The 23909-nt window shown below is 37.0% G+C and overlaps 1 protein-coding gene and 1 pseudogene across 1 annotated transcript in view; one reads left to right on the plus strand and one right to left on the minus strand.

Moving 5' to 3' along the window:
- Nucleotides 1-207: 207 nt before the first annotated feature.
- Nucleotides 208-824, minus strand: LOC121325331 (annotated as a pseudogene).
- Nucleotides 825-3031: 2207 nt separating this feature from the next.
- The window catches only part of hydin (HYDIN axonemal central pair apparatus protein), a 76113-nt gene continuing 55235 nt past the window's right edge, over nucleotides 3032-23909 (plus strand). The window contains exons 1-10 of the mRNA XM_041268928.1: nucleotides 3032-3189; nucleotides 4174-4299; nucleotides 6367-6486; nucleotides 9076-9210; nucleotides 10102-10301; nucleotides 11384-11508; nucleotides 20933-21134; nucleotides 21660-21843; nucleotides 22610-22709; nucleotides 23139-23257. Coding sequence (XP_041124862.1) covers nucleotides 3055-3189; nucleotides 4174-4299; nucleotides 6367-6486; nucleotides 9076-9210; nucleotides 10102-10301; nucleotides 11384-11508; nucleotides 20933-21134; nucleotides 21660-21843; nucleotides 22610-22709; nucleotides 23139-23257 — 1446 coding nt within the window. The 5' untranslated portion in view covers nucleotides 3032-3054. The remainder of the gene's footprint in view (nucleotides 3190-4173; nucleotides 4300-6366; nucleotides 6487-9075; nucleotides 9211-10101; nucleotides 10302-11383; nucleotides 11509-20932; nucleotides 21135-21659; nucleotides 21844-22609; nucleotides 22710-23138; nucleotides 23258-23909) is intronic.

Raw genomic sequence — 23909 nt, forward strand, 5'->3', positions numbered from 1 at the left:
AGTTCTAGGCTTAAAAACACGAACAGTTTTGAAGCAGCAGTTTAGGAGGTAAAGACAGACAGAAGAATGCGCTTACAAAGTGAACATCTAAAACAAGGAGCCACCAGTGCTGAGCAGCATCAAACCACTGACCGCCATCTGCCGTGACCAAGTCAATGAAGCGCATGCTCTTGGTGAAGCGTTGCAGTTCCAGCAGGTGCTTCTGGATCATGATATCACTGATATCGTCAGAGCCAAAGAACCAAAAGGACAGGGGTTAAGAGTGTTGGCCACCCAGGTCCAGTCAGTGCAGAGAGTTGGACTTGAGGTAGTGGTTCAGGCTGGCAATGAAAGCACCAGGAGCCTGGCAGAGATGCACAGAGCTGAGCTTGCCATTACGAAGGGCCTGTTCAGGAAGCAGGGGGAAGGTGCCCAGGATTTCATAGAACTTGCACCATGCCTGGGTGCATATTTCAGTGTTACCCGTGCTCCTCACATGGGAGATGACCTTGCCAGCCTTGTTGGTAAAGCTGGTGTGCCGATGCCACACTTCAAGGTTGTTGTCGCTGAGTTGATTTTTAACTTCATTCAGAGACTCTTTTAGACCCTGGACTCTCTCATCCAGTTGGAGCTTGTACTTTAGGGCTTCGCTGGGGTCTGGGATAAGTCATTCCCCTGAGGGTGGTTTAGCATATGTAACAATTTTGCAGAAGAGTTCTTTGACTTCATCAAGAATATCTGGGCTGAATTCTTCAAGGTTTTTTGCCAGATGATCCACAGCAAAACTTTTTCTTACTCCCCGGCCTCTGCTCATTTTCACTTCCTTTCTTTTTTGTTTATTTCCCTTTCTTATACCTGAAAGAAGAAAAAAGTGCATATTAACAATGTCATAATTAAAGACAAACTCATTAAAAAAATAAATAAAAAAAAACATGATCTGCTCCAATGTTAATTAAGCATCTCTATTGTATTTAATGCTTGTATTTTTTTATTTTTATTTTTTTTTATTGATTTCTATATCAGGTACAGCCACAGAGGTAATGTTTTGTTCATAAGGGTATTCTAGGAGACGACACAGCAGGCAACCACAATAAAACCCTTTATTGCATCACATAATCATATATGCAGCTGGACACTTCCTCTTTCTGATCTAATCAGAATTATGCTCCTGTAGTTATGGATGCTCATCACATGGAGCAATTACAAAGTTATTTTGGTTACTTGGTTCAGAGAACGACAGATCCCTATTGTTGTGTAAGCTGCTTGAAAGTTTGAGATGTGACACTTCCTCAATAAGACCTATAATAATAAAAATGTGGCATTCCTGTATATGCATTTATGTTACACAGTAGCACCTAAAGTCCACTATAAAGGAACTGAACTATATCACTCCTAACTGGGTTCTACTGCACACTGCAGTAAAAAACATGACCATCAAACAAACCGTTTGCAATCTACAGTAGAAAAGCAGAAGCTACCTAACTTTGAATCTGAAGAAAACAGTGTCTCTATATCAATGTCAGTACGTCTTGCGGATAAAACGTCAATTTTCTCTATTTTGCATGTAGTTAAACATGCATAAACTCTTCCAAATTACTGCAACAACTCGGGCTGAGAAACGTGCGCTGTTGCCGGAAGAGCTACTGAGGAAAGTACGGTGAGTCAAGTAGGGCCGGTCTTTCTTTGTAAAAATATACCAACACGGTGTCTAAATCGTAATCTTTTTTCAGTAGGATGCAAACAAATCGCGCTCACGCCTTCATCTGCTGTGCCATGCTTTGGGTACTTCAGCAACAGCGTAAACGACACGCTTACAAACAATGGGGAAAAACATCAAAGCAAATTTACAGCTAGTCTACGACACGACTGCGTGCCGTGCGTGACACATGGGCTTCCCTTCACACATTATACTGCTTGGAAACATTGCAAAGCAAGTCCGATTCATATTGCACTGCAGTTCGACCTGAGTGGAGTGCAAACACATTTAAAAACACACTACCACTAAGTATTTTCTAAAGAAGTGAAGAAAGTCTTGTTACCCTACTCCTAATTTTTTTAACGTGGCCCAAATTTTTTTAACTTATTATCAGCACCTCCCTCAGCTTCATTCTCGTTTCCATGGAGCTCCCTGCCAGATTACCAATCAAAGGAAAGAATAGAAATCGCAACAGGCCAATCAGTATACGTCATATTGAAACGTCAAGGCAGCTGCTGTCATGACAACTGATAAACAGTAACTGCAGGTACGGAGCAGTTGTACACAGAAGCACCGGTTTATACTTGTAAGTAACATGTAAATGCCATATTGATTTGAAATGTAAGCGTTTTTATTAAAAGTACATTTACTTTACGCTTTAAAAGGGTAAATTTGCTCATTAATGGAACTGTTGAATTGTAGGTAGCGTTTCAAAACTGCCACTGTACATTAATGAGATTCACGGGGCAAAACGTTTTTCCTTTTAACATTTGTGTTTAGAACTAATATTTACTGAGTTCGGTTTATTTATTTCCCCTTTGCGACCAACACACACTGTCAGTATACATTATCTCATAAACCAACAGAAGAATTCTGAACCACCGCACTTTAAAGTCCTGTACGTATGCAAATATAATGTCAAATAAAAGGGCCATTGTAATAACCAGTTAAAAGTATTAAGATGATAAAGTTGTTTTCATAATATGTTTATCTACTTTTTATATTCTACTTTAGTGTGTTTCACAAATAAGTCTACCTTTAATTGCCACCCAGTGTCGCTAACATTTACTACATCTCATTAAAATGACTTTTTTTTCAGTCATCGTGCATTATAATATATTGCTCTGCAGCTGTATGACAATCACGTATCTCTCAAATGTATGTCCTTCAATGAGCACTTTTCCTTGATTTCCACCAAAATCAAGCATCTGTTTGGACCAGTAAGTTCTCGCAGTATTATATCAAATATGGTATAAAATGTAACTTATTATTATTATTATTATTATTATTATTATTATTATTATTATTATTATTGTGATGATGAGGATGATGATTATTCTTTCTCCTCAGATGAAGTGAAACGATAAGGACAAGATAAAATGCCAACCAGTAAGGTACAGGCACCTCCAGGGACATTGCAGAATTTGTCTTTTAAAATGCCAGAAGGGTTTAAAAGCAAAGTGGTAGCACCCCGTAACCCTAAGCTAGTTAAAGGGGTGGATAAGCACATAAAGGTATGTATATCATTCTATTGAGCACTGTGTTTAATTTGACTACACTCACCAAATATGTGTGTGTAGAGTTAGATTTATAAACTTTTTTTTTTTTTTATTAGATCTGTGTTCAACAACTATCATTTGAAAACAAACTTACAATATTCAGTGTTCTACTTTAAGACCTAAGCAGGTGTTACCAGTCACCAAAAATAGTGAAAAACTGCTTTTCAAAAGTTTTAACCTGAAAAAATCTTCTTAGTATATAATGCCCTGTGTCCTGTCTGTTTGTTATTGGGCAATGAGACATTTAAGTGGAAATTAAATTAAACAAAAGAAATTGGTAACACACTGGAGTGACCTTATAAGTTGCTACTGCAGTACGGAACAAAGAGATGGAAGAAAAATAAAATCCAAATAAAAAAAAAACAAAAAAAAAACAGGTCTGATTGCAAATTGGCTTTAAATTAAGCCATGTGTTAGAGGACTTAAGATATATTTGACTTTAATATCCTACTGGGGTTATATGCATAGAGTGTTATGTATTAACAAATAATGCACTTTGGAGCTGCATTACCATGGCACCTAATCCCTGCGGATGTACAGATCAATTGCCAGCTATAGTCTCCCAGGTGTGTGCCACCTCAAAGATCGCAAATTAGTTACTGGAGATATGTAGAGTAATTATTTAAATAAAAAATAAAACCTGTCGATAAAAAACTAAAATAAAACAGTGTATCTGATCTTAATATTAGTTAAAAGATAATTGAAATAAACTAAGCATTGCTATTAGTTCTTTATTTTTTACTCCTTTTGATCTTTCTTTGAAATGCCTATTTTTCTCTTTTGCTATATCCTTGTGATTGGTTTAAAATAGTCTGTGGATGACTACGTCACGTGGGAGTTGCAATCTAGAACTGAAAACTATATTAACAGAACTGGTCTTGAATGTGTTTAATCACCTAACATTTACATGGTTTAATTATGTCTTTTTTTTAATCCCAGTTAACTCCCTCTGTGTTTATACAAGAAATGGCCCTCACTACAGAGCAGAAGCTAGCGAGCATACGTGAGATGCACCCACCTCGAATTATTGAGCTCCTAGATATGAGTGAAACGACTCATCAGAAGGTAAAGTCTTTTGATCACTGTACATATAAACATTCTATACAAAAAAAAAGTACATTTTTTTGCTTGAATAATCATAGTTATCATCATTTGTATGTTTGACCCAGCGCTATGTAAATCACCATGGGGAACGCTGATATGTCTAAAAACCCACAGTGCCACTGCTCAACGTTTTTTTCTTTTTTTTTGTTGCTGATGGCTCCTATTTCATTTCAAATCTTTTGACTGTTGACATCTGACTTGCAAAGCGTGTCGGAGTCTTATTCTTACAATCTGCCATACTGCTTTTGTTAAGTCTTTTTCAAATGAATTGTCGTCATGCAAATCTTCATTTTGGTTGGGAATTTGTATAGAAGATCAGAGAGGCCAACTGAACTGCTGTGGTTCCTTGTTATGCAAAGACAATTTCCATTCTATTTGACTTATCCGGGAGGTTAAGCAAGGTTTACCTGGACCTGTACTCATCCTTAAACGGGGCACAAACATGTGGGCTTCACGGTACCTCTAATTGCCCAGTCAGTGCCTCCTCAAAATTGCTACTTTTTCACAGATTCTTTCCAAGTTTGACAGTCTCCATCATTCATAGCCTGCTTTTAAGAAAAATAAAATCATGTTAGGAGTGAGCTCCTGTCAGCTTTTCTAACCTGCTTCCATTTGGCTGGTTAGTATGTGCGTGGGTTGGATTTATGCCTCGAGCAGTTGGAAAGAGCTGAACGCAACTAATTAAATAAAATCACATTTTCTAAAATAGAAAAAAGGAAAGTGGAGGAGGGGGCCGGTTTCTCATCTGTAGATTTTTAATGTGATGTCTGATGCTTCAGTGTTAATGCAAAAGCTTTAGTTTCTGTTGACTGATGGTGGACAGGAGAATATCAGAAGCATGCATGAGGATGAGATGGATGAGCTCATTGTATCAATAGCCAAGTATTAATCCAACTGAATTAATGAAATTAACTGAGATCCCTGGTTATTCCTGGTTAAATAGATATACGTCAGTCATTGATGGCTTGAGTGGTGCGTGTGGGTGGTAACGTCAGACCAGGAAACGAAACAACAGCACAGGATGGTATGGGCAAAACGACGCTGCTGCGCCCGTATTTAATAATAAACAAAGAGTTTAAATAAAACACACCAAAAGAAAAGGGCACACTGACCACACACACTAACAATTATTGTCAAAAACAAGTACCTTTGTTTGTTGTGATACAGTAGCATTCGTGTCTTTCTCTATAGTTTCTCCTCTAACTCGCCTCTCACTCTAAGCCCAGTGTGGGTCTTTTATATTGTGGCTGGAGCCTTAATTACCTAGTTAAATAATGACCTTATTAAGGCTCCAGTCATGTTCCCACGGGCTTTATTGGGATTGGGGATTTAACCTCACCCCCGCCAGCTAGGCTTTATGAGACTGGCTTTCAGGGCGTAAGTACTATTAGATACGATGCATCACTATGTTTCCCAATTACTATTGTAATCTGGCTATAACAACATTTCTGTACATCAGCCTGTGAAATAAACAATTAAACAATGGTACTGAACAGTGGCTCAGGCTACTACAGCACAAATCTCAGCCTGCTGGGGTCACTATTAACAGTGGCTAAGAAATCAGAAAATTTTATATATATATATATATATATATATATATATATATTGAGTAACAGTGACGTTTTAATTATCATTTTAGTGTTTGGAGCATCTTTCTTTTGTAGTATGTTTTGTAGTTAATTTTCTGTTAACTCACAGAATTGGTGTTTAGCCATTTTCTCTTGATGTGAGGAGTGGAGATGAAAGACCTTCCTTTGAAAAGGGGTGGGACTGACAGTGATGTGAACCAATCATATATGGAGACTGTTGCCTGGTGGTGTAAGGATGTCAGGGCTATAGTTAAATCTGTTTTTGCTCCTATGATGAGGTTTTAACCAATCACAGGCTAGAATTTCCAACCACTGATTCATTAAAAATATATATATATATATATATATATATATATATATATATATATATATATATATATATATATATATATATATATATATATATAATGATATATTTTTTCTCATTTTTATGTCTTAGTTTACAACAGTGGACATTGACCAGGCAATGTTCCAGCCATTCCCTTCAGAGATTGTGTTTCAGAACTACACTCCCTGTGAGACATACGAGGTGCCGCTGGTCCTCAGGAACAATGACAAGGTGAGAAATGCAGTTCATCATGACAGCACAGCAATCCTCTGCGGGACTGAGGAGAAAGCACAGTGGGAAATTCTGCATTGCAGGGTTACTTAGACGTAGTAACCACTTGAGGGATTTCATAAGCACAGCTTGTCATGTCAATTGCAAAACAGAGCACTATATATGCACAATGAAAAAAGGGAGACTGCTAAAAAAAATGAGCTCAATATTTTGCACAGGATTAACTCAAACTGGAATTCGACTGAAGTTTTATTTTAAAGATATCACATGAACCACACTAATGCATATGCTGCTAAATTCACAGACAACCCACAACCCAACCTTACCCAAGGTCACATCAGGTAGACCAAGATTGTGCTTAAGGATCTGTGGAACCAGCCGATATAGTTCTCAAGTTTTGAGTTGTTGGTCTCATTTAAGTTTGTTGATCCTACTATGTACACTCATGATTACCCTTTTAAGACTAGTTATGGCCATGTCTGGCACTCATTTGATGCATATGTGATTAAAACATGGACAATTTCATATAGCAGTTTTGCTCATGTTTTTCATAAGCAGACAATCTGTGACAGACTTTAGCTAACAAATAAAACACAACCAGTCTATCATGTGAATAGGAAAAAAAAGGCAAATGACATACTGTAGCAAAGAGATAGTGCATCCCCATAGTAAAGAAGTATGCTGATATGCATGCAATAATACTGGGAGAAATATAGACTTTTTCAAACCTACAAACCTACTGGATGTTTTTCTCTAAAGGTGCACTTGTTGCAACAAATACTAGCTGTCGTTTTTTTCATGCTGCCTGCACACATTATCAAGCCCAGCGATTTAAAGATTTAATCTTGTGGTTTGTTACATGTTTAGATTATGCAACAAAAGTCATTTACATTTATTTTGCACAACTGTATACTATCTGAAGAGTGACATCAACCCCCTGATCACACTGTATTAAGCACTTGGCCTAGTTTTATAACAAGGTTGAGTGAACTATTCAGCATGCATTGCTCTTGTGCCATTGTAATGGAAACAGAAAAACACAGTACTGGTTTATGGTATGCATGACTGAGCAAATGAACACCGAGTGGATTACAAGATTCATGGGTTTTAAATGAGGGGTTGTAGACCATGAACCAAATCCCAATTACCCGCTTGATTTTCTTAATGACACCTATGCCAATACCTTCTCTATTATTTGGAACAGCAGGATACAGTATTTATTATTAACAAAAGAACAGTTAGATGCTATTCTAGCAACAATCAAGCTTAAAGATGGAAGGTTAAATCTTGTGTGAGTAGGAGGTTTAGATGTGTACAGATTTCCTTTATCTCCACCTACGATGAGCAGAATTAGAGCTTGGCTTGAGGTTAAGTGAGCTGTTTCCTGGGAAAGTTAGAAAAACACAAATTACTGCGGACGCTGCATTTCTGAGTAAGAGTACAGTATGTATTATTAGAGACTGGAGTATTTCTAATGCTTCATTATGCAGATCGTGGACGGAAAGGGGTCACTCTCTCATTGTTAGTGGGATCCTTTAGGGCTATACCTGGGAGTTATCGTCTCAGTTTATAATGATGTGTAGCTGGCTGCTGATCAGGAGCAGCCATCTGCTGACAGTGTTGTAAAGAGCATGAGGCTATTCCAGCCCGGCTTCTCCCAGCATGGCTTTCCATGCAGTCAAGTGAAGAGGTCATCGTTTTGGATGAGTGGTAGACTCAAGGAGAAAGTAAAACCCTGTTTAAAAAACGCATTCCATCATGCCTTGTTTTCTTTCTGCATCAGCAGCACAATTAATGAACACTGAATGTGTTCATTTTCTGACATCTCTTTATTTTCTGAACCTGGATTAACCAAGCTTGCAATTTCTGTATTATAAACTGGGCTAAAAATGGATCAAACATTGAGTTCTCATTGTCTTTACAATGTGAACGCTCCCTGTAGATTCCAATAAAATAATGTCAATCATTCATGAATTCATGCTACTCTCCATAAAGCCCCCAAACCCTACTGTGGTAGAACACTAAAGCTTCTTTGGGGGTTATGACAACCAGAGTCACTTCCCGTTTTCAGTGATAATTGTGCTCACAGGTTCACAAAGTCGGCACACCATCATAACTCACTTAAACACGCTATCTGAATTTATAAGTCCTTTGCTTCTGGGCTTCCATGTGTAGCTTCTAGTAATGATTTAGATTTAAATAAAGAAAAGGTGTGATACCTTTTATTGGACTAACTAAACAATAATTAATCGCAAGCTTTCAAGATCTCAAAGGTCTCTTCTTCAAGTGAAAGTACTCCTGTTTGTCTATCATCTCTGGAATGATACAGATACCATTTCATCTATCAATGATACTGTGCATTTAGAATTGTAGATCTATATATATCTAAATTTTGTTAATGTCCTCATCTCTTTGCCTTGTTTACACACAGGTGTTAATTTGGGTTGCTAATTTGTGCTTTAAGCTACTAAAGAAAAAAAAAACGAATATTACTTTTACCTCTGTTTAAAACTAGAGGTTTTAAAATATATACAGTCTTTTTGGGGTATTGGATTTTTTATCTCATTATGCAATGTTGTTTTGATCTAGATTCCACGGCTGGTGAAAGTTATTCAAGAGACTACCCCATACTTTCAAATCATCAGTCCCCTTGATGTATGCAACAAAGTGGCTCCTGGCATGGCATCTACATTCAACATTCTCTTTACTCCAGAAGAGAACAAGGTACTGTAACTGCAGTGTGATGTGAGCAGTGCAATTTCCAGTTCTGTACTACTTGCACACTTAGGTGTTCGGTATAGCACAGTGCCCCTATAAGTATTGTGATTTTGTATGCTACAGTGCATGCTGCTAAGGGTTGCCACTTTTGATGCATAAAATATATTTTTCTTCAAGGTTGTTGACTTTAAAGCAATGTGCCACCAAATACATAGAAATGGGAAAACTAGATATTTATTAAAAAATAAATAATTCATTTTCTGTTTTTTTTTTGTTTTTTTTTCCTTAATGCCTGGATATTCAGACATCATTTCTCATAATGAAAACCTTGTAGAACAATATGTTGAAGCAAGCTTGTATACTTATTTATGCTCTTATAAACATCAACAGCTCTCTTTACAACTTGCCTTAATAACCACAGAGTCTGGAATTGCATTTCCTACACCCACATCCTGTCACGATCATCAATCAGTCAGCTCTGGTTACAATCTGTACAGTCATAATTCCAAAGAAACAATTCATATTTTATTAAATGCATGCATGGATGATGATAATCATCAATACATGTCTGCAGTTGGTGTTTAAAACATTTAGTTTTATCAATCTGCCCAGGAAACATTATTAGTATTTGTCCTTTTTGTGGTTAAATCACATATGTCACCTGCAGCTTATTCTTTATCACCAAATCTTACTTCTCATGTAATGTACAGTGATTATTTAGCTGGTTTCACAGACCACAATTAGGACAAATCATAGACTAACTTAGCTTACCTGGCGACAGGTAGCTCAAGATTACTGCTAAGTGGGTGTCTCACATGTATCTTCTAAGTGGGTACAAAAAAAATGGTGGCAAGTTGTCAATCTCTGTGATTTAAGTTATCCTGTTTTTATTTGCAGGACTATTTGCACAAGCTGATTTGTGTCACCGAAAGGGAGAAGTTCGCAGTGGCAATAAGAGCAATCGGGGCACGAGCGCTCCTGGATTTCCCTGACCACCTGAACTTCTCGACCTGTCCTGTGAAGTGCTTGTCTCAGAGAACACTGCTTGTTCGCAACATTGGAAACAGCGAGGCTAGATTCACACTGAGCACACAGAGGTAAGGACGTGGAAACTTCCAGCTTCACTTATTTATACACTTTTTGTTTCTCTCAGCCTTTAATATATTTTTCTCCACGTGAAATAGCTTTCCTATAAAAGGTTAATGCTTTCAGTGCACTCGCCCTGGATGGCTTATGTTCCTGAGTTTGCCTCCTACAATTATATGGACCACAACTTCCAAGGAGTGATATTCATTTACAGTGTAGAAGCCCTCTGCTGTTGGTACAGGGAAGTACAAAGCCCACTAGGGCAAGCTGTATATTAGCATGATTAACTTAGGCATGCTTTAGAGACCTCAAATTAGCCTTATTTCACTTTCTAACCAGGGTCATTTCACAGACCCTGGTTAGCAGTAATCTACCTTACCAATAGGGGTTTCTGCAAGACCAACCACAACAGATCTATTTTTCTTTCACCAACAAAAGGTGCAGTAAACTGGTAATAGTCAGTGCCTACTAAAAATGCATTAATTTTTAATAGTCACTTGTGGAAATCGTACCCCCACAGTGACACCCGCTTAATGTGATTGAATAGTAGCACCCTGAGGCACCCTGGATCTTCTTGCTGCCAAGTAGTTTCAAACAAAGTGGGTTTTTTGTCTTTTTCCTGCATTTCAGGGTTGAGTGTCCACTGTTTAAACCAAGCTTGAACAAATTGGAACAAAGTGCCAAGAAGGTTTAATAAATACGCTTTCAAATAGCAAAAACTACTGTTTTGTAACAAAACAAAAAGTAAATTGCTTGAACATCGCATTAAAATAAACAACCCATAAATGATTCCTCTTATGGGAATACGATTAATCAATGGCACCATATTAACATAATTGCATCTACTGTCCTTGAATGATACTCATTCTGTGGCTGCAAGTGACAGCTCACCTTTAGGCCCAATCCTATTACTCTTTCAGCTGGGGGAAAAAAACTGCATTCGTGAATGACTAGTCTTAGACAGGAAAGTGGATCAATATCTATTCGGATTGAATTAACAGATCATAAGCATTGTTCCACATTTATTAATGCAATAAAATAAAATGAAATGAATAAATAACCCTGATCACAAATGGTTTTCTTTTTCTTCCAGTCCTTTTAGTGTCGAACCCTCCCTGGGAACTCTTGGAGTTGGGGAGAGCATGCAGGTAACTGTGGACTTCCTCCCGAAGCAGACTGGGGATCATTCTGAAGACCTGGTTTTACATTATGATACAGGTATGTTCCAGGTGCACTGGACACCACTTCATTATAGTGTGTGCTTACCCTTTAAAGAGTAAGTAACAGGGTTCTGAAAAATATAGTGTTGTACATCTCCATGTTTTGCTACAACTGTTGAAAAAAGAAAAACATAACAGCAAGTGCTCCTGCTTTTCTATTCTGTACCATGTCATGGATCGTTATTGCTGTGTGACCCGTTTGACAATGTGGGCAATAATCCTGACACTATCAGTGCACTACAGCGGACATTTTGAAAGAGAGCTTTGAAATGGACTTTAAAGTTATAAGTGTAAAAGGTTGTCAGGATGTTAATAATGAAAAGAAAAACTACAGGTATGTTATTTAAACAGTTGTAGCAACACATGGAGATGTGTCACGCTGTATTTTTCAGAACCCACTACTTACTCTTTAAGCCATTAGACTGCTATGTCAAAAAGACTCTCCCTACCCCTTACAAAGTGCCATCAAATGTTCTGGAAGAAGGTTAGATAATTAACCTCTTATCAGTGGTGTCTGTCTGTTGCCCTTTGTCAATATTGTATATTTTATCATATTTATTATTTCTCACCTATTAACAATGTCACGACATTCAACAAAATGAAAACTATACTGCTTCGTTTTATTGTTGTCTTAGTTCATCTTGTGTTTCTCAGCTTAGTACTGTAGTGTACTCAAGGCTGATTCAAGATGACATCTGATAGCAAATATGAGGCTTAGCAGGCTTTTTAGACTCAACAAAATTAAACTGCTGTAAAACATGTTAGAAGGAATCATACATTAAAGTGTACCACAACTGGTAATTGTGCACTGAAATGTAAGCTAATCATGTTGGCAGTCCGTTTTGCCAAGGCAGTTTTAGTTGCTGGAACCAAAGCTTCCTTCACTTTAAAACCCTAAAAACAGGTTTTAAGTGAGGAGAGCTGTCTGGAAGGTAAATGCCATGCTTTGCTAATGCAACAGTGGTTATATAAATGACATATTCAAGCTCTGTTATGATCAGGAAACAAACTAGAAGTTAAAAAACAGATTGTCATGGCCTGTTAATATATCAATTTTCTTAAATATGTAAAAACAATTTTATTATAACAAAACAAGTTTCATCACTGTTTGATATACCATGTCATTGATGTGGTAAATTTATTTTCTTATCACCCTGCATATTGTCTGAAACCAGTTATGTCTTATTTTTTCTATGCTAATTGAATGCATGGAAATTAATAAGAATTTGCTAGTTCCAGATGCAAAGTAAAAAATGTGCAGCTTTTGTAGTACAAAAGATTTGATTTTTTTTTTTATTATGATGTATTGTACTTTCTTGTAAGTAACAGAAAGGCACATATAATGATATTAGGTATTCTGCATGCGTTTTTGCACTGCCTTTTAAGCAACTTACATCTTAATCAGAGCATCCACTGAAGGTAATTTCAATAGAACCTTGTGTAGCTCAGAATAGTAACAACAATCTAAAGCAAATTGTGCACTTGTTATCACTTTCAATTTTGAGCACAGCATTATAGAATGAAGGTGATCAATAGCACACATTGTACATTCATTATCTCTTTCATTGTGAGAGCAGCATTATAGAATGAAAGTGATCAATGGCACACATTGTACATTCATTATCTCTTTCATTGTGAGAGTAGCATTCTAGAATGAAGGCGACTCATAGCACAAATTGTCAGTTCTTGGGCTTAAAGGAATACTTGAAGCCTTGTAAGTAAAGCAACTTTTTCTCTGCCTATTTCAACTGGCTTGCTAGACCAAAAATAGAAACCAATACCTTGAAACTGACAGGGATTTACATCACTAAGCCTCTCGGATGTCAGATCAATCAAATTGGGCCGAGAGTAGAACTTCTGCACCACTCAATTCTGAAATGAAGGAGCAGGATGACTATGTCACATATAAGTTAAGCACAAGCACATTAAAACTCTGGACATGAGAAGAGAAAAATGAAAAGAGAATTTATTCCCTGTGCGCTGTCTGTATTATGCAAGAGCAAAGACAGTTAAATTGGTTTTATTCATGTAGCTGTCTCGGCACTGTGTATAATTTATCAGAATGCATTCTGTAACTAAATGGAATGAGATGCTCTGTGTGTGTGTGTGTGTGCGTGTGTGTGTGTGTTGGGAGGGGGGTATGTGAGTGAGTGTGTCAGGAGTTGTTTTGTAGTTCTCACAGAGGATTTATTACCTCCTGGCATAAAACTGCAGGTCTGGCAACAGCACTAAGATTTTATCATTTTCTTTAAAAATAACACTTTAGTCATGCCATGAGGGTATCATTTTTAATGTAGCTTTTCAATAGCTTTTCAGAAGTTCAAGGTTTAACAACTATTATACTGTAACAAACGTCTCTGTAGTTAATTACAACTTTAACCTTTACTTCCTCATTTCCAAATTCATGTTCTATAGTGGATGCGTTAAGTAACTGAGCTGCTGATAGCACCTCTGCAGTGCTCAACCACTTCATTCCATGCATAACTGATGCAGATATACTAATAACCCTTTGACCTCCTGGGCTGGGGCTATAGAGAATTGAGATCAACGCTTTGAAGGGTCTCCAAGACAGATGATCTTGTCTTGTTATGAAGTTGTACAGTGTATTGAATTTTGTTGATGGGAGTACTGGAGGCAGATATACACTGCACTTAGAAAAGGTGCACCTTGTACAGCATAGGAGTGTAATCTTCATTCAGCCTCTTTTCACTGTAACATTAAACTGTAGAGGTAATTAGCTAATTGAGCAGAAGGAGAGGAAGTAAATTATAACGTGAGGAAATTCAACATCACCCTCCCACCCTTGCTGGATGAAAATGGGTAATAATGTTGTTTTTGGATTGGACTTGAATAGAATTGTTATTTATTATGTACACGTAACCTTCCAGCATATGTGGTTAGAGGGCTGTGTGTTTCTATCTCTGCTTTGCTTTTTCTTATTGTTGTAGGGTGTGTTTGTGAAAGAGACTTGTCCTAAGCAGTTTCCTGTTCTGGTCCAGTTCATTGGTAGTTCATTTCACTCACCTTTGTCTTTGATGGAAAGCTCCAGCTGCTGCTGTTTTTGCATGTCCGTTTGTTTTTTTAAACCATGTTTACTTAGACATACAAAAAAAAAGAAAGCTAGCATCCCCTAAATAAACAAAGGATTTCCATGTTCACTTGCCATAATCCCTCGTTAAATCTTGTTTTATCTGATAAAATACTTTGAGTTAAAGACTTGTTTATCATAGCAAAGGCTTCTGTTGTTTATTTTTTTGTTGGGCTTTTTTTCCTGCAACAAATACTGCTCATTTCAAACCACACACAAATAAATATTCAGCAAGCAATTAATATTCTATCAAAAAAGCTGGTACCGGATATACTGTGTGTGTGTGTGTGTGTGTGTGTGTGTGTGTGTGTGTGTGTGTGTGTGTGTGTGTATATATATATATATATATATATATATATATATATATATATATAATGAGGACTGATGGACTGATTAACAGGAGACAAAAATTCAAGTATCTTTGAGAATTGACAATGTCACATGATCTAAGCTACATAGATTATATTTAGATGTGGGGAAGCAGTGCAGTCACTTATGTAAAAGGATGTCTTTACATTCATTGCCTATATAAAGGGCTCTTCTTGTCTTTATACTGCGCTAGATTTAATTAGATTTTAGACAAGTGCTTCCTTTTCTGTCTTTAATGAAGATGTGCATGCACTCGCAGTTTCTCTTCCTCTTTAATATGCTGCTGTAAAGTCTTATAGATTTTTTTAATTCTACCGTTTATAATCTTTTAGTGTCTAGCTTATGCTCAGCTTCTGTTAATTGAGGGAGTTATTGCTGGGAACTGATACTTAATCTGCAAAAAGGAGACTCGTGAACGTGGAAATTACAGATTTCACCTGTTTTCATTTCAGCCCTGGCAAGATATGCATAAAACTTGTTTTTGATATCTCTAAAGAGGTTTTGTGTCTGAAAAAGGCCAACATTTCAGCCTGCATTAAAATTACCAATGGCTCAGAATTTGGTTTGGCGCAAAGACTATCAAACGTATTTGATTATTTTAAGAGATCTTAAATTATAGCTATTTGAATGAGAAGTACTTTACACATACTGTACATGATTATAATGACGTTTCAATACTTGTAAGTATATTAGTTACAGGACTGAATGCTGATTGGAACATGCTCTTTAATGACCTTTATGATTGTGGTCATTGTATATGGATGTGATCTCATTCTTTTGCTGACTGAGCATTTAAAGCAGCCTGAAAGTGCAGGGCTGATTTTGCATTTGTATCAAGCTGCTAAATGGTCATTTTCATATGACTTGGTGCAGAAATGTTGTGGATTTCAAGTAGAAAACAAACTGGGCAAGTTGTGGGTTGTAATTCCAATGTAGAGTTTACCTGTTGCTGAACGTCTGTCAAGAGCAAGCACACCAGCCATCTATCCAGAGGGTGGGAAAAGCTTTCTTGGCAAGAACACAAATGCTGTATAGAGGCCAGAGTTTGCCACAGCTACTGTGCTGCAGGGAGAGGTGAGGGGTGCACAAGGCAACATAATGAATCCCTCTGAGAATCCGTGTGCAATCTGCAGCTGATCTACAGTGCTGTCAGGCAACGTAGGGATACATATGCAGAGATACAGAGGGATAGAAGCATCGCAACACTTTTCTGACATAAACTTTCATAGGCACTGTTTATTTATCCATTGCAGTTGTTCTGGACATCTCAAGAAATACTGAGTAGGTAAATGGTTTGGGCTCTGGTTAAGCTACATGCCTGTTGTATACTCTATATGAAGCCGTAGCCACTGAAAGCACCAATACCTACGCAAGCAACAGCAAAGAGTGCTAGGCTTTACATATTTAAGAAAGGTTAAGCTCATGTTGAAAATATCAGCACTTTATATGCTTCATGTAAAATGATATAGATATCAGTGTAACAAATTGCAGCAGTACACTTTCTTGACACAGGTTTGCGATAGGTTTAAAAATATACAAAATAACTTCAACTTGGGGAAACATTTAAAACACTTCTATTGAAAAATAACAAAATGCTTTAAAATATTTTTTTTTTGTAGTGCACAAAACCACATACTTTACTTTCTTGATAACATGCTGGTTTGTGTACTTCCTGCTTAGCCTTGTTCAGAAATGCAGTAAATACAGTTCTAACATAGTAAAATCAACTGATTGGCTTGGCAGGTAAAAATATAGCATTTCTCAACTCTGTAATGTTAGTCATTCATTTGATTTTTATTAAACAAACCAAGTAGCTCACAAGCACAAAAAGGGTTGAAAAGCAAAAGCGTACATGGAGATCGGCATTGTTTATGCGGTTTTAAAATAGTGTGCAGAGGGAAGCTTGCAGCACAGATCTTTGTATAAAGCTTTCATGCTCAGATCTATTCTCGAAAGCATGCTGCAAAGCCCTTTCTGACACGCTTTGCAGGATTCTCTTAACGATAGGTTTCAGAACCTCATGTCTCCTGTCAGACTAGTGTGGCAAGCAAAGGAAGTGCTGTATACTTGATGTAGAGTAGCTGCAGTTGGGGTTAAAAATGTCAGATGCGTTTCCAGGTAGTGTAAACCAAACTGCGAAAGAAGGAAAAACAGAGCTGTCATCACTGCCTGCTTTTGCAATTATAATCACACTGGTAAATTAGAGAGAGTATTAAGATAAACATGGAGTTTATTACTTAATTGTAAAACAACAAGTATGACACAAATCAGCTCCATTTGGTTATCAAAATATCTACAATCCCAGAATGGATACAGCAAAAGGTGACAGAGATCAAAACCCAGGGTTGTTTGCTTTGTCCAGTGGTGTTGACCACTGAACTAGCCCTTTACAAACACCGTTTTGGCTGTGCACCAGCTGGATCACCTACTGTACAACGTCAGTCTGTGGCATTGTATTCATTTACAATAATATCTGACAAGGCAATTTGTTCTCTGCCAGGTGTGGCTGCCAAGTTCTCTTCACTTACTCTTCCTCCCTGCATTCTCCTAGTGGGGCACAATCACATCTGTCCATTGTGACCTGTGAAAGCAACTCCTGTGTTTACATCTGCCTTTGCTCTGCTTTAACAGCAGTGGTGTTTTTGTTTATTTTAATCTTATTATAAGTGCATGTAATTGCCTTGCCTAGCTTGTTTGAAATTATTTTATACTTGTGTGCTTCTAGGAGAATATCATAAACTAATGAGTAGAATAATATCCTTTGGCCAAATGTTGCAGATTATGTGCACCTCTATAGGAAATCATATATTATAAATAAAACACAATCACAATGGGTGTTCCTTTCATAAAAGCAAAAGCACATTTTTTAAAAATAATTTAATAAATCTGTTCTATGAAGCTTTAATATAGTTGAGATAATTTCCACTACAGAGTTAATTTCATCGAAAGATGCATCTACTACACTCCTCTTTATATCTAAAAACAAAAAAAAAGGTTATCTTCAGAAGTTACAGTATAGTATGATAAATATTCCCATTTACTATTCTTTTCATGCACACAGAGGATCCAAACACATGTTTTGTTTGTCAGCAGCTTGTATGGAATCTTAGCACATGCAAATAGCTTCCCTTTCTGACTCAAACCAGTTTATTCAAATTGTACTATTCAAAACTGGGGCACAGCTAATTCATGTGTTTTTTTATGTTTTATGATTAGCTTCACTACGCATTTATCACAGGGAGGAAAAGGCTGCTCTGTAGTATTGTACCTTCAGATGCGTTTCAAGTTCACAAAACATATTGTATTTGACATTAAAGGTTGAACTTAAGAATGATAAAGGAGGCAGTGAAAGGGGTCATGAAGAAAGCCTTCCTCTCTAATGTCCCTCCTTTGCAGACGTTGTGTTTCTGTCACTGGTAAAAAATGAAGCTCTACATGATGGATTTAATGATACTTAATATCTTCAACATCGTTCTAATGTGCTTCAGAAAAACTCTGCTAGGCTGATCGTGGAGAAGTGACTTGGGGAAGAATATTAACACTGCACAGGCTTCATTTACGGGGTTCAGTGCACAGTGTAGCACTTCAGTGCCCCACAGTCAGGCTGGCGAGCTTTCATAAAAGCAGCTTGGCAAACAATGATCTACTGTAAACAGACACAACAATAGAGAATCATACAGAACACAGGATATTAAACAGCTAAGAGTTATGTTTTTTAATTTTATTTTTATCAGCAATGCTGCCTTTCACAGGTCTTAGAAAAAATATATATATATATATATATATTGATTTGGCAACAGTTCATTAAATATCACTTTCCCAGTTTGCTTTCCTGACACTTTGCATTCTCACCTTAGATTAAACCACAGCTCCTGACCATGAATCTATCAGCATCTTTGCTATTAAAAGCAGTTCCCTTGTTCTGCACTCCAGACTTATTTTTTTTTTTTTTTTTTTTTTTAACAAACAAATGAGATATCGAGCTGATAAGAGAGAACATTGATTTGATTAGGGGAGCTGTCATGTTCTTAGGATCACTGGGTTTTAGATTAAATTGAAAAATAATTCCTGCATGCAAGAATGACTACCAACACTTTGATTCAATGCTTAATGATTATATCTCTCTTTCGAGATTTATCTAAGCTGATGGGGTGCTTGATTTTGCTTCATGCATTACAGGAATCCAATTGCAAATTGCCTTTTTTCATTAAAATAAGTTTAAAGAAAAGAGAAAGATTCTGAAATGAATTGCAGACACAGGTCAGCCTGTGACAGTGACAGTGCCTTTTGCCAGCCTCAGACACTCAGAGATCAGTGACATCTAACTGGCAATAATGTGCGAACACACCTGTGTAGCTTTTTGTACCTTGTATCAGGTTCTCTCAAGTGATTTAAGGAGGCAGCACAAAATAACTTGGCACATTTTAAAGGGTGTGGCTTATTGAAACAAATGTGAGTGACACTAGAAATACAGAAGGAACTTATTATGATGATATGTCTAATAAAAAAAGTAGTCTGCTTTTTTCATTTTGAACAACTTAACAAGAAAAAAAAACCTTGAAAAAGAAAACGCAAAAGTGCTGTTTGTCCCTGAAGTGCTAAATCTACTGTGCATACTGTGCTGTGCTCTCCCATTCAAATCACGTTGCTGTTTGACGCATTCATATCCAAAACTGCATTTTCAATAACTTGGTAACAAGCATTAGCTTTTGATGTTTATCTCAGAGCCTTCCCTGACCCTCCCTGGGCACTTAGCCATTCAATTTCACTGGGGCTAATAAGAAATTCATTGATATCAGGTTGGGAGGCTGTCTGAAACACCACAGACCTTTCTCGTTCATGGAGATTTGCAAGGTTTTTATTTATTTATCTTTTTAATGCTTCATAAAGTCTGTATGTTTAGGATTTTAACAAACTCTAAAGCATGTTCAAAGCAGCATGTTTATCAGACCTGACAGTGAAACGTGGGCCTCTTACTTTTTCCAACAGTTTCTTAACGGAAAGGGTTACACTAGAAGAGTTTTTTTTTTTTTTAATTCGAATATAGAAAAGGACTACCCTTAACTTATACATTTTTATGGCAGATTGCAAGAAGACAAATTACTAGTGGATTGAGTAATAATAAGGGGCCTTGGTGTTTAAAATTCAGAAAGAACTTTACACAGTATGTAATACCCCACTTTAAATTAGCTGGAGAGGTTGTTTATGTGATTCAGCAGATTAGCTTTGGGATGTGCTTCCCTACACAACCTTTTTATTCCACAGAGACCCTGCTTTTAATCTGCTTGTCTATCTATTGCGGTACTTTTCCACAGTGTTTTCAAATTGTATGCAGAAAAATAAACCCTGCTTGCGGTAATCTACTGAAGAGAGATATGTTAAATACACACACCTCAAAGAAGATCACAGCTGTTAAATATATCAAGATCCTCATGGTTGTTTTCAGTGGTTTGCTCAGTGGCATCAGCTTCTGAGAGTCTGTGGAACACTTTTAGTATTGTACAGTATTGTAGCTTGTTAAAAAAAAAAAGGTTAACACTGGAAAAGGAGTGGTTGATGCATTTGAGCTGTACAGCATTGCTGTGTTCGATTCTGCAGTCAAATTCCAAATTAATGTTTTTTATTACAAATAATTTAATATGTGATTAATTCTATGTGTAGATACATATTTAGATGTTATACACTGTATAAGAAGAGATTTTGTTTCCTTCTGTAATTATTTGTCAATATTTCCATTTCTATACACATGCAATTGGCTTGGATTCCCAATGACAGCCATGCTGTGCAGTATTTCATGAAATTGGGAATGTCCCCAGTACTTAGCCCTTCATGTACAAGATCAAAAACAGCGTCTTACCCAACAACACCACCTAGGTGGCTCTCAATGTAACTACACCTTGTCCATACTCTTTGTTTATGTTTTTGCCATCTATACTGTAATTCTTGTTTGATTTCTTGTTTTCAGGGGAAGACATTTATATCAGCTTATATGGAGCGGCAACAGACATAAACGTCCGACTCGACAAAAACTCAGTCATTATTGAAAAAACCTTTTTGTCCCTGGCCAATCAGAGATTGCTTACCATTAGTAACAGAAGTGATGTCATCGTCCACTTCCAATGGAAAGCCTTTGCTACACAAGAAGAAGAGGATCAACAAAAACTCAGGTGGGTTGACAGAAGCTTTCAGTTCTGTTTGAAACTAAAAGGGTGGAAAGTGTGTTAACCGAATTTTCATGAGAAATCTGACTTTTTTTTCTCTTCTGTCTCTCTAGTTTGGCCCAGGACTTCAGGGACCACGTATCTATATACAATCTCACAAATGAACCAAACAGCTAGCACTGATAAAGCATTTGCATTTTAAGAAGATGTAACATAACCCTAGACGAGGCATATCATTTCCAGTTATTATACTGTATTGTATCTGGAAAAACTAAGGCATAAAGGGTCTGCATTCATAAAGCACGTACAATTAAAATCATTAATAATAATAAAATAATAGTTGGTTGCTTTCATTGGCATGCTAATGATTGTTAAAGGTGTTAAAGTTCTTTTTCTAAGGTCACAAAAATAGGGACCAAGCAGAATGTTGAATTTGCTAAAAGGGCTGGGCATCTTCCATCTAGAAACGGGGGCGCAAAGCCTGGTCTCCAGTTATTATCTATTTTGTGAGATTTGTGTCTGTCTTTTCAGGTTCTTGTCTGAACTGCAAAAGGAGGAAGATGATGACATGGACTTCTTCCTGGCAGAGTGCAGTGCTGACCCGACGCTTCGTGAGAGAATCTCTGGCCTGTCACGCACCTTCCAGAACCGACAGAGACTGCTGCAGGATGACCAGATGATCTTTTCTGATGACATCTTTCACATCGATCTGCTGGTTTGTAACTTGTATTTAGATGTACTTGATGATTATTATAATTATCACGCAAATACCACCCAGCAGTAATCACCCATGTACTCAGATTCTTTAATTTTTTAATTACATGTTTTTAATCACCATATACAATCAACACACATAGTAATCCTTAACCCATGGGCTTCCTTGATCCCATCATCAAATGGATTAGGTTTTTTTTTTTTTTATCTGGTGCAAGGCCCATTCATGAATTTGCATAATATTGATGGTACCTTTTAATTTATTTTATTGCCCAAAAATGAGAAGCTGCTTGTCATTTCTAGTGGATGCTTCTGTCATCGAAGCAGTGTTACTAGCATATGTGGCACTAGAAGGCAAGAATGCTCAAGCAATACATGCCAGGGTTGTCAAAATGCAGCAACTCCTAGTACAATTGCATGACTCAGGCCTGCAGTGCTAGGATACAGAGACAGTAATTTGAGACATGGCACCTTTCTGCATTCCCTGCTAACTTCTGCTCACAACATAATGCTTTTAGAAGTTTATTTTGGTACCACAAGAGCCTTCTGATCCTAAATCATTTACAGACCCTTGAAAGGTGGCACAGCTCTTTGTTACAAATAATCACTTTGTGCACAGTGTGTTATGCACAAGCAATGCTCAGTGTTGTTCAGTGACATATAGGCAAAGGTACTAAAAATAATAGGGTTGATGGTTTTTGCGTATTATATTAAAATATAGTAAAAAACTGTTTACTTGTCTAACTGATTTTCTGGTTTCATCACAGGAAGGTGACATCTGGCCTAATTCAACAGCTGAAGTGAATATTGTGTTTAAACCAAAAGAGGCCAAGGTTTATCAGCAAACTATCTACTGCGACATTACAGGTAGGGTCAACAAGTTTGGGTGGTTTTAGCCCAGTTCTAGCACAAAATAATATTCTGCTGGCACTTTTGTTAGTAGACTTTTTCAGCGATGCCAAGGAATGGCTCGTTAATACCTGTGCTCCCTACTGTGGACAAGTCTACTTTCCTACCCCTAGTGGACCCCACAAGCAATGTATCTGAGAAGAAACCAATTCACTATTGATATATAGTTATTAAGTGTAGCTATGTAACAAACCAGTGAATTGGCACTAGAAGTAGGCTGTTGTTTCAGTGTTTTTGTTGTTGCATTGTCTCGACACCAGACACAGTAGTGTTTTTAATGTTGATTTTTAATCTTAAACAAGAAACCAAGGCCAGATCGGATAAGTTTAGGCAAGGCTATCCACCTCTAACTTAAATCTAATTCGGCTTTTGAACGCATTCCTCTAGGTCGTGAAACTCGTCTGCCCCTCCGGGTAAAAGGGGAGGGCATTGGAGCCAAACTGCTGTTTAACTTCGACCAGCTGCACATGGGGAACATCTTTGTTGGATCTAAACACAGCTACGAGGTAAAAAATATGCACTGGCAATAGCCTGTACATTTCCTGACCGTTTGATAACTGTGTGTTCTCTTTATCATGCTGTGTTGTTGTTTTAGAAATGGCCACCAGGGGTGTGCGACTGTAATTTCTACAACTATTGCAACGTGGCATCCTAAGTCGGTATATAAAAAAAAAAATTCTTTCGTCGTCTAGATATATATATATATATATATATATATATATATATATATATATATATATATATATATATATATATATATATATATATATACACACACACACACACACAGCTCTGGAAAAAATTAAGAGACCACTGCAAAATGATCAGTTTCTCTGGTTTTACTATTTATAGGTATGTGTTTGGGTAAAATTAACATTTTTGTTTTATTCTATAAACTACTGACAACATTTCTCCCAAATTCCAAATAAAAATATTGTCATTTAGAGCATTTATTTGCAGAAAATGACAACTGGTCAAAATAACAAAAAAGATGCAGTGTTGTCAGACCTCGAATAATGCAAAGAAAATAAGTTCAGATTCATTTTTAAACAACACAATACTAATGTTTTAACTTAGGAAGAGTTCAGAAATCAATATTTGGTGGAATAACCCTGATTTTCAATCACAGCTTTCATGCGTCTTGGCATGCTCTCCACC

Source organism: Polyodon spathula, chromosome 13 (assembly GCF_017654505.1).
Source record: "Polyodon spathula isolate WHYD16114869_AA chromosome 13, ASM1765450v1, whole genome shotgun sequence".
Taxonomy (NCBI): domain Eukaryota; kingdom Metazoa; phylum Chordata; class Actinopteri; order Acipenseriformes; family Polyodontidae; genus Polyodon; species Polyodon spathula.